The sequence below is a fragment of the Xenopus tropicalis genome, chromosome 7 (assembly GCF_000004195.4).
Source record: "Xenopus tropicalis strain Nigerian chromosome 7, UCB_Xtro_10.0, whole genome shotgun sequence".
Lineage (NCBI taxonomy): Eukaryota > Metazoa > Chordata > Amphibia > Anura > Pipidae > Xenopus > Xenopus tropicalis.
The window spans coordinates 79,169,271-79,181,483 of NC_030683.2; the positions used below are offsets into that span (position 1 = coordinate 79,169,271).

A 12,213-nucleotide genomic window follows, 5' to 3' on the forward strand; every position below is an offset into this window, starting at 1 on the left:
CTTTTCCCACCACCTCTTGTATGTGCAAATACGCCTATTAACATACAGTAACTGAACCCTGGAACTACCATGATCTATAGGGTGGCCTGCTCCAATAGATGCAACATACGTGCTCCCAAAGAATCATGCACAGATGTCAAGAATGATCCCAAATATGTTATAATAAATATCTTATTGCTCCTTTCTGTCAAAACCAAAAACGAGTTTATCCCTTGCTAGTACACATTATCTTTAAGTTCAACAGGACCTTTGCGTGGGACTCAGCTAGTAAAAACTTTCATTTCTAAAAGAACTTGCTTCCTTTAGAGGGAATCACCCTTTTAATTTTTCACTCTGCCAAAATTACACTTTGCCCTCAAAGTAATCACTCTTTCAAATGTTACAGTTCTGGAAAATAGCCAACCATCTAGTTTCTCTTGTAAATAGATGCCCAATGTTTATTAATATTCCTCCCTTAAGGTTATTATCCAGTGCTTTTCCTAAATCATTTCATCTCATGGCATTTCAAAGCTGATACTCCAAAAGGTTAAAACAGATTGTATAAATATGTCGGTCTGCACTAGAAATGTGCAGCAAAGTCTCCCAGCTTGGTGCCTGAACACCTTGCTAAATCACAAAAATGCTATTACCTTTCAAATCATTTCTCAGGTGAAGAGATCAGCTGTGCTTTGTGGCTAAAAAGCCCCACAAAGGCCTGTACATAGTAACTGTATCTTCAGCAAAAATGAGCAAATCTCTTCTCTAGGAGTGAGATAAAGATCCAGTGAACCTAAACATCTGCTCCTTTGTAAAATGTAGAACAATTTGTTAAAAGCTATTCTTTTAGAGGAATACAAATGCACAATATGCACAGTTGGTGGCTTGCTTTATAATAGCTGCTAAGATTGAAAAATAACTTGTCTGAATCTCATTCTGCTTTAATTATATTTTTGGGGCACCACAGAAGGTACCAAGTTAATTTTAATTCAAATCCTTAGAAGTTTAAGAATAAGATGCATAACTGCCAGTGCTGTCCAACTTCTGTGGTACGGAGGGCCAGAATTTTTCTGGCCTAAATGGTGGAGGGCCAATAATGGAAGTCAATTTTGACCGCTCCCCGTTTTTAAATTGCACCCACTTCAAACCACACCCATAATATCACAAGAGCTTTTAAGACTATACCCACATTACTGGTGGTAGCACAGCAAGAACTCAAATGGTTGGTGCTTACTGTAGAGATATCAGCCTTCATTCATATGTGAAAGGATTATATTATGTCATATTAAAACATACATTTAAACCCTTATGCCTCCTCTTCCCCTGTGGATAGCATAGCAACCCCCAGCACATAATTATACACCTTAGGGACCATATAATGACTATTTCCAAATGTTAACAAACTCCCAAACAAAACCTGACCAAGTTCACCTCCCACAGGCAGCACAGGGCAGGCAGAGTATGGAACACACAGGCAGCATAGGGCAGGGAGAGTATGGCACACACATGCAGCATTGGGCAGGCAAAGTATGGCACACACAGACAGCATAGGGCAGGCATAGTATGCCACACACAGGCAGCATAGGGCAGGCAGAATACTCTGCCTTTGTGTGCCATACTATGTTTGCCCTACCCTGCCTGTGTGTGCCATACTATGCCTTAGGTGTGAACAATGCAGTGCTTGAACAATGCAGGGACTAAAATGTGTGAACAGTACAGGGGATTACATGTTTAAACAATTCAGGGGTTTACAGCCTGAATCTGAGGTGTGAAAAATGCAGGGGGCCAGTTAATCTCAGTACTGATTCTAATTAAACCTTACACAAAGGTAAGTAGGCACAGCAGCCACATCAAACACATCAAACACATAAAACAGCTGTTAGATTAGACAGGAGCTGATGTTGCAGGGTCTCGACAGGGCTTTATGATGGTCATTTTCTTCTTTCTCCCCAGTTTATAAAATTAGTGATGCTAATATTTTAAACATTTTTTTCTTTCTAAAGGAGTTTCAGATAGTGATCAGAAATGCACCCCCAATCCCTCCATTGCCTACCTATACAGTTACATTGGATGGAGAAAAGCTGACTCATGCCATGGGAAGTTTGAAAGAGGAACTAGCGGCAAACTGCAGGAAACATGTAGATAAATACAGCAAGAATGAGGCATCAAAGAATTTGGTTGAAAAGAATGGTAAGAACCCACGAGCACAAACCAGTAAATAAAGTCAAACGAGAGAAAACAGCAGATCCAAGCAAATACCCAGTAACTGGTATTATGCTGAGGGAAAACACCAGAGAAAGGACACGGTGCATTTTATATTTACTTTATGGATATGTTTAAAATATATTCCTTAGCATAAATATTAAATGCCCCGATCACCCTTGAACTCAATATTTCTTTAGTGCTTCCATTAATGTAGCTGTAAGGGTGTATATGTCAATACAATATTTTCTGGTAATGGGTTGCTGTTCCCTACTCATTAGGTACTACACTCTTTTAACTTCTCTGTTGCTCTCCAGTTGCAGCATATTTATGCTTATAAATATATAAACCCTCCTAATAAATACCAGTGGGAGAGTAAAGCGTACAGGCTTTGTGCCCTTGAACCACATAGACCTTTGTAGTTCATATTTAATGAATCCAGCTTTGTACAGTTCATGCTCATCAATTTGTGCGTGGAGCAGTGAAAATCTATTTTTTTGCCAGTAATAAACAGCTATTTAAATCTGCTGTTCTCAATTTCTCAGGATGTTGCACAGAACATAGGTGGCATGTGGGGGACTTAATTGCTTTTTCTGAAATTTATGTCAACGCTAGCAGTTATTTCCTTGGCATGCTGTTTCTTTATTAACCAAGTCACCTCCCTTTTTGGAAGACACCAGAAATGAAACAGATTTTTCATAGACTTTTGCAATATTGTTCTTGGAAATTGAACTGTGACCTGATTTGACCGTAGTGATTTTGCATAAATTTGCATCTATATACATTTGTTTATAGATATTATTTGTGTCATGAAATTCCATAAAAAAATTCCAATACAGCATTTAAAATAAAAACTGGCTAATTATAAGCTGAACTTACTTATAAAGTGTGGGCATTTCCAAAGCAATTTACAGAATATAATGTTTCATAAAAACAAATGACACTGAAAGTTGGAATAAAGTGAAACAAATAGACAAAAGGCACTAGAGGGGGCCAACTGACTAGAACAAAGTATACATGAAAATAAGAATGCTTGGTTTTGAGAAATTACACAGGGATATACAGCTCACACCCAAACAACTAGGCAGCTAGATTAATGTTTATGAATGAATAATGTTTACAGTGTTAAAATTATACTGTAAATTATATTCTTAGAAAATGTAACTTACTTAAATGGTGCCTATTTATGAAGTGTAGCAGCGGGATTCTCCGGTGGTTTCCACGCATATTTAAATCATCTCACTTTTGAGCTTTAAAAACTTTCCATGGGATGTTAAAGTACAGAGGTGCTAAAGTACAGGTATGGGATCAATTATCTATAAACCCATTAACCATCTATAGTCAGGCTACTATTTTTTTTGTAGCCTTACAGCATTTGGTTCCAAATTTTGGGGGGAAAAAATCAGCAGAAAACAGTAGAAACAGCAGCTCCCAAGCATTCAAGATAATACTACTGTACTACTTTTTGTGATAAAATATAGCTATGTAATAAAATGCAAACAAACTCCTATAATTTTAATAGCATTTAATCAACTTTAATCAAATGATCAAAAGTTAGTCAAATATCAAATATTTCTCTCATTTTGTCTAAAAGAAGACCTTTTTCCTGTAGAAAATAATTCAGATGTGTGAGGTCTGAGCTTTTAAATTATACAAAATAATGTCAGTGGCGTACATGAACAGTTGTTGCTGAAGTTCTGAAAAACAAATAGGGTCATTGATGTGACATTAAAACTCTTATAAACCACAACTTAATGTTGAAGTCATTAATTATAAACAATAGGTCAATCCCAACTCCAAATGAAAGAAAGTTGGAATCCACACAGGTGCAACTGTGCACCCCACACTGCCTGAACTTTTCCTCCCAATGCTGCTATCCCCTCACCCGCTTACGCTTACCTTTCAGGGTTGGGGGCGGCGACATCCCTAGTAGAATTGCACTCTCTGTACTGGAAGTCCAGATTTTAAAAACTGAAATTTTGGCTCTTAAAATTACCAGTGGCAGATTTTTACCTGCTGCACACTGCGACCTGAGGCAAGGTTCTTATCTTGGCTCATAAAAAGAGCAGCTCTTAATATTTTATAAAGACACTCCAAACACAAAATGCTCTGTATAATATTTTATTAGTAATATTCTGAGTAATTAAAACAAATTCACTACATACAATATGGCCGATCAATACAAACATATCCCTCATATATTCTCTGAATTTAGTTTCCCTTTTAAATGGATAGATGTCCTAATCTCCTTGTGATTTCTTTGCAGTTGAGAATAGGTACATGATGAAAGACCTTACAACAGACTGGGCCCCATCTGCTGACTATGGAAGGTTTGGAGCACTTTTTAATATAAAAGGTAATTTCCTCTTTCTAAAGATATATCATTGCCGACACTATGGTGCAACACCAGAATTATATTGTCTAGTCTACCCGAGACTGTGTGCTGTTCTGCACTAGAAAACACTGGGCACAACTAAACTTCACAGTATAATAATTGTCTAATGGTAAATTGAAAATGTGAGGGTTTTTTTTATTTGTTATTTTGCTCATTTTTAGTTTGCTTTTGACAGGGGACTGATTCCAGAATACAAAGAGTAATAATTGATTGCTGTTAAACCCATAAAATTATACATTTTAACAGTAAATGACAAATGTGTCATTTATGTGAAAATAAAGATATCCCAACCATGTTTTGGGCAGGAGTACTAAAAGCTAAGTTATAACTCAATCATTGGCTGCAGGTTCTTTTATTCAATTTTAGTTTTTTTGCTGTGTAAACTTTGACCTTTATTGCAGTTACAGTTACAGTTAGCAAGTGAATATTTTTTCACAAACAGGGGTTTTTAGTTACAAAGTTATGATCACAAAATTGACAAGCCACCGTACCACATCAAGGTAAACCCCAATAAGGTTTACCTTGACATGGAATGTTGGCTTGTCAATTTTATGATCATAACTTTGTAACTAAAAACCTCTGTTTTTAAAAGCATGCATACTAATTTTTTTTTTAAAAGTAAGATACTAATTTTTTAGTGAAATAGGAGACCAGACCTGGGAATGTGCGTTGATTAAACCCCACTATTTTGTTTGTAGCTAACTTGGCCAGACAAGTCATGCTTCCATCATACATATGTACTCCCACAACCCCCTTTTCTGGAATATCAAATGATCAGGGAAGAAGAGGGCAGAGAACACAGAAAGGAAGATAGAAATTGTGTTATTAATTCCTCTCTGATAATTATGCTCTTTGATATAAGTTTGATGTATGTTTTACATTGGGAGTGAGCTTAATTATCCTCCCCTGTTATATATACTTGGTATAGGATATGTTCGATATAACCTTATAAAAAAAAGTAAAAAAATCCTGTTCATAGAATTACTGACTTTATTTCTGGAGCTTGGCCTCAAGACCATTTTCATTAGCTTGGTATTATTTGTAACTAGTGTACCAGAGAATACCAACATATGAACTAATAACAGCTGCTGGTAATAAAACAAATATTTGCATCAATATGAGATGAGTGAAAACAATTCGAATGACATTAATGTACTGATTATCCGCTCTGTGTTTTGTCACTTGTTTGTAGCAGGTGGCCGGCCATCATTCCAATCCCCCACTCCTGGACGTAACCTAACTGACAGTGCTGCTACATCCCTGAATAGCATGTTTACACAAAAAGGTAGACTTTTCTTATTCAATGTGGAAGTATTTCATGAATTAAATGCGAGTTGTTCATAAACTTTCACAGGATAAAAACCTGTCAAATTCCTTTGACAGATTACACATGCCCAGAATAGATGCTACAAATTTTAACTATTTACCCATTTGAAAAAAGAGTGTCAATCAGGCTGTGAAGTTTTAAGCACAATGTAATAATGAGGAGAATTTTCAGTATTTTTTTTTATTTGATCTTTGCAAAATCAGGCAAATTTTTGCAGACTGTTTTTTTTGTTTAAATTGGATCTCTTTTCTGTTTTCTTGGTGTTTAATACTAGACCTATTTCTTCTACTCAAAACAGAAGATTGTATAGATTACAATTTTTGTTTTTTATTTAGAATGATCCTTTTTCTTGCAACGTGCCCTCTTGGCCTTACTGGATATGGATACAAATTCAGAAAATAGGTTCTATCATTTATATAATTTGAAACTGCATATAAATTCCCAAAAGGGACATTCTGTACAAGCTTGCAGCAATGCACATACTATTAATAATATTAAGAAGCTGGGAATCGCTTAACCTTATTTATGTGCCTTTGTACACCTATAATCTGTATTATTATTATTATTATTATTATTGTGTTAAATAAAGAAAGTTATTAAACAAAGAAGAGATTAGTCAAATATTAAATAAAACTGTATAAAGGACAGAAGAAGGGCATCATAAGTTAGGACATATTCCTTGCAACACCATTTTATTCACAGACAGCTGAACAAGGAGATATCTTACTCAGGATGAAATAAATTATGGGATTTTTTCCATTAGCAATCAGCATACAGGGAAAAAAAAAAAAAAAAGGTTTACCATGGACAAGCCACCAAAATTCATTATCCTGTTCACTTGTCTGTAACACTAAATAGGACATTTATTTTTGGAAGAGACTTTTCTATTGCAAGTTTTAGAAAATTCTAGCCTCGTTTAAAAGGGTTTAGAAAAAAAAAACCCTATTTACATTCCAATTTGTGGGAAAAGCAGCGATTGCACAGTGAGAAGCAGCCAACGCAGTTTGGGAAATTAGAGAGGAAATGTAGTAGCTAGTTAAAAACATTTCCCTTTCACCTTTACTAATTTTGCTTGAAGTTCTTGAGAATGTGCGTGTTTCAGTAGAATATCAGTGTGCTATGTGGCTTATTTGTTGGGATAAAGGTTGCACAGCACGCAGCCGTGCCTGCAGGCACATTACCTACACAGTGAGTCATCACAGGCCGCACAGGCTCTAGCTTGCAATTACTTCCAGTTATTTCCAGCACAGGCCCGCTCCCAGGGCTTCCCCTCCCTTTGTTCACTTAAGGTAAAACAAAATCAAGATTAGTTAATGAACCGCACGTACTTACGGTTATTTTCGTTGGTCTATCTGCATTTCAAGTAAATATAAAATCTATTTTTGTGTTGCAGGCAGCCCCCAGGTCTCAGCATACCAGTTCTCCTCTACTGTGACATCCACAGACTCCAACACTGCACCAGACAGCAACCCTTATAACATGAATGGTAAGGGTAAATACGGAACATCAGTAATGAATTTTACTGCAATTTTGTCTTCAGGTCTTTTCTCCGCCTTTTTCAAGTTCTTGCACTGGTTGGAATTTATGAGTAGAACAAACTGCTCCACTGATTCTAGTGCAGGGATACAAATCTTTACTGGCATGCTGGGTAATGTAACCACCATACCTGGATGCTGAGCTCCCGGCACTGAAAACAACTCCTGTAACTTAGCAAAGACAAATCTACTAATCTATTCACAGATGCAGGGAACAAAAAAGGAAACATGAATCTATACTAATTCTAATCCTTTTTTTATTAGACAAATGCAAAATACATAAAGTGGCTCTTTAATAAATGACACCTATTCCTTTTTCTTCTCTCTGTGCCCCCACTCATAAAATCCCTCTCTTTTTATCTTGGTTCTTATACTACTCTATTATCCTTTTTCTTCCACACCCTTATCTGTCTGTTTACTCTGTTACCTTCATTAAAATGCATGCCTTTGTTGTTTAACAACACAACATACAAGTCTAAAAATAAATCTTTACTTTGTAATTCTGCCAACTTTCCCTTTGTATATTGTCTTCATGAATTCACTGTAAATGACCTCCATTAAAAAGAGCCTTTGTATCTAGTGCTAGTTTTCTCTTTAGCTACAGATACTTGCAATGCACAGAATATCTATTAATATATTTGATTGTAATAATAACCTAGACACAGACTTTTTGGGGTTCACATGGGGATTTTATAGTTAAATATTTGATAGTAATATTAAAGCGGTTATTTACAGAGTGCAGGGTGCAAAGTGCAAAAAAACGGGCACAAACCGCCATGTTGTTTGCACACTTGTGCCCTAGCCCTTCACTTTTCTAAATTACTGCAGCTCTCTGTGCTTCAAAATGCTGCACAGAGACCTGTGTGCCACATGAATACAGACCTGCCTACATCCAGCAGTAATGCAGTTGTAGGTGTAGGGTGATGCCAGACCCTTAATTTCAGTGCTTTTTGAATGAGCACTAAGTGGTGCACTTGTACTCTAGCCAATAACGTAACTAGTCAACCCTGGGTCCGGGTGCAGGGCATGCAGCTGGGCCTCCCACCCACTCGCTGAAGACCTCTTTTGTGCCAAATTCAAACTGGTGCGAGCGTCCAGTGGGCCCTGAGGGGGTGCTGGCCCGGTTGTGATCGCACCCTCCGCACCCACCCCGGTATTTCCGCCACTGACTCTAGCTCTTGCATCTGAGGAGCAGTTTGTTGCTGTTTTCCATAAGCAGACATATATTGCTGGTAGACTCAGTTACTGATTCCAGCAGCCTTTGCTGAATGTCTGCTCTGTGTGGATAGCTTTTTGCTGCTTGTAATGTTTACCAATAACATTCCTGGAACCAATCAGTAATGCAATTATGAGGAATAAAAGAGAACATTTTTATCGAGCAATAGGGCAGAATTGGTGGATACAAAGTGAGCAGTTCAATAAGAATGATTAAATTACGCAACATAGCACTAGTAGCTATATTACTTCAGAAGAACACAGTAACTGAGTTATAGTAGGTCACATGGGCTTCCATATGATCAACAGCAAATTCCAGAGAGAAATATGTACAAATGAGTCTGGCACAAAACTGCTTAAGTTTATAGAGGCAAAATAACCCTGTCCCTCCTGAAAGAATACTGGATGATAAAGGCGCGCCAAGGACTCATGGGATTCTGAGAGACAGACTATAAATTCCTGTAGTAGGTATAGTTAATGCCAAACATCATTCAATGAAATACTGGCATGGGAAGACATGTTTTCTTCAAAATGCATCAGTTAATAGAAAGGGCCTGATTCACTAAAGTGCGATAAAAATTATCGCACGCTTTTTTGCGTTAAAAAACGCAAAATAATTTGCGCGCGATTCACCATAGTATTATCGCGTGCGAAAAATTGCCATTTTCGCATGGGTTATTTCTCGCACTAGTTTTACCGCATGCGTTAATTTCCGCGCTGAAAAGAATACGATCGCATTATTCACTATAACTTTTGCGAGCTAAATATCGCATTTGGCTATGCGAAAATTAACACCTACTACAGGCAGGCGAAAAATTATACAAAAGTACAGTAAATGATTTTTTGCAATAAAATATGGACTTACAGTGTTATTTATTCAAGTATGTGTTTCCCCTAGAGTGACGCAGGCGCCAGTTTGCAGCGAAATGTTCATTTTTAATACAGTAATTTTCTGCAAGTATGGCTAACATGGCGTGCGTTCATTTGCGCGACTATTTATATTTGGCTACAAGTGATGAAATGTTTCGCCAGGCATGGATTCGCAGCAAATTTTTGGACGTGCGTTGAATTTTTTTGCGGCGGATTTTTTCATGCGTTTCGCAAAACAATCCGCCAATGGCAAAACGCATGAAAAAATTTGCCACGCAAAAATTCACCGCACATACAAAAATGTATACAAGCCTCAAAAAATAATAGTCTCAGCAACAATTTTTTTGCCCGCACAACATTTTTGCCGTTTCGTGGATCTTTTGAAAGATTTGCTAATTTTTCACTAAAGATAACCAGAACACATTTGCTCATCACTAGTGGCTACTATTTATAAGCATCTACTATTTATATGATACTATTTACTGTATATGCTACCATTCATATGCGGTCACTATTCGCGGGCGTAATTTAGCACATGTACCAGCAAATACCGCATTGAAATAGTCTTTGCGAGTTAAATAACGCATGCAATATCGCGACTAAAAAAGCGCGAGTATGCTTATAGTGAATCGTGCGAAAAATCGACAAAATTAAGCCGCGGTAAAAATTTTAGCGCACAATAAAAATAGCACACGTTTTATCGCCCTTTAGTGAATCAGGCCCAAAGTCTCTAGCAGAATCCTGCATTGAAATCAGTTCTTCAAAAATACAAATAGATTTTTCTATATTTAATTTTGAAATTTCACATGGGGCTAGCCATATTCTTTATTTCCCAAGGTGCCACAGTTATGTGACCTGTGCTCTGATAAACTTCAGTCACACTTTACTGCTGAGCTGCAAGTTGGAGTGCAGCCGATCAGCAGGACAATGGGGAAGGTAGCAGCTCCCAGTAGATATCAAAATAGCACTCAATAGTAAGAAATCCAAGTCCGGCTTGGGACTCCTCCAGTTACATGGGAGTAGGAGAAACAAAAGGTTGTCTGAAAGCAGTTCTAATGTGTAGCGCTGGCTCTTTCTGAAAGCTCAGATACAATGCACTGAGATGGCTGCCTACACAGCAATATTACAACTAAAAAAATACATTTATTGGTTCAATAACATTAAATGTTAGAGTGAATTATTTACTATGTAAACAGTGTAATTTAGGAATAAAAAGGACACTCTAAAAATCATTCAGATTCCTCTTAAGCATAACATTTAATAACCAATTCATTTTCTACTATCAAAGGTCATGGAATTCATCTCTAAAATAAAAGAGGGTGTTCTATTCACTTTTGTAACATATGGATCTATTAAATAGAGATTCTGATTTTTGTCTGAAATTATCTCATTGTGAAATTTTCTGAAAGAGCCTCACTATAATGGAGAATATAATATATCTATATTTTTGTAGAATATATTTATATATTTGCACTTAAAGTAATTTAGCCTAATATTTTGATCACTAAAAGTGATGTTCAGGGAGAATCAAACAGAGAGAGAGAATAAATAATTGATACTTTTTTTGCTATTTTTTGTCAAATTTGCAGGAATCCAGTAATAGAATGTGAGTTTTTTTTTTTAAAAAAAGGGGAATTAACCTTTTGTAAATTTCCCTTCCTTTGCATTATGTGCTCTGGTTTAAAAAGGGGTGTTTTACGCTGAGCTATAATAGCAAAAATCATACATAGAAAGCATTATAATATTTTACTGACTCATACTAATTCATGGAAACTGGATATTACATTTTCAGTCCTAAGGCAAAGCCATGATTAAGCTTACCAGCCACATTTATTATACCATTTACATTGTGGCATTATGTATACTGTATATTAATATGAGCAAATTACAGAAGCACTAAAGCTCTGCTAGTGTCCTTTAAATATCATGCACATTTCAAATATGTTTTGGTCAGTCATGAGAGAAAATATTTTTTGAGAATTTAACATGCTAGTATGTCACACAGAGAGAACCTGCTCATGAGCTATGGTTTTGCTTTGCCCAAGAATGGACACAAATCTCCATATTTTTTACCTGCCATAGAGCATATTTTTTTCAGAAATTCAGCATAATTCCAGTAATTCCACAATATTTACTAAAGCAGATGCAAATCAGCATCCACTTTGTTCAATAGCATGTAAATGTACATTACTTAATACTTTGCACTTTTACTTGCGTTCATAAATGAGCATCAAGTCTCACATTACTTTAGGCAATGTATTAAAACAAGCAGAATTCTGAACATCTAATTACACTAATGTACATTTTCTAACACTGCTTTGCTATATTGCATCCCATCACTGGGTAAAACCTCCTGTTATCTGATGATCAACACCCACTGATCCCCCACTAGCATCATTAAGTCTCTCTCTTGTTGTTCCCCATTTCTAGTGTATCCAATGATGACACGGCACCAAACAAATAAATCCTTGCCCCAAACATGGAAATCAGCTAAGCCGACCCTTTTGGTAAGTGCCAAAGATTACTTCTAGAGAAGCTGTATGTTACTAGTAGCATGCCAAGTGTGCGGCAAATTACTGTCCTGCATAGGCAATAGACTGGAGCTGTACCGTGACTCCTATTTATAGGTCCATTTCATTAATAATGTGTACTAGTGATGAGTGAAATATGTATGGATTCATGGCATAATTCCA

The 12,213-nt window shown here is 36.6% G+C and overlaps 1 protein-coding gene across 3 annotated transcripts in view; it reads left to right on the forward strand.

Annotated features, from left to right (window-relative positions):
- The window catches only part of trim29 (tripartite motif containing 29), a 34,138-nt gene that overhangs the window by 19,637 nt on the left and 2,288 nt on the right, over positions 1 to 12,213 (forward strand). For 2 of the 3 annotated variants that reach the window (XM_018096075.2, XM_004916119.4), the window contains exons 4-8: positions 1,980 to 2,166; positions 4,445 to 4,534; positions 5,766 to 5,858; positions 7,294 to 7,386; positions 11,951 to 12,027. In XM_018096075.2, the coding sequence (XP_017951564.1) occupies positions 1,980 to 2,166; positions 4,445 to 4,534; positions 5,766 to 5,858; positions 7,294 to 7,386; positions 11,951 to 12,027 (540 nt within the window). The remainder of the gene's footprint in view (positions 1 to 1,979; positions 2,167 to 4,444; positions 4,535 to 5,765; positions 5,859 to 7,293; positions 7,387 to 11,950; positions 12,028 to 12,213) is intronic. The other variant, XM_031905679.1, reaches the window with a different exon arrangement.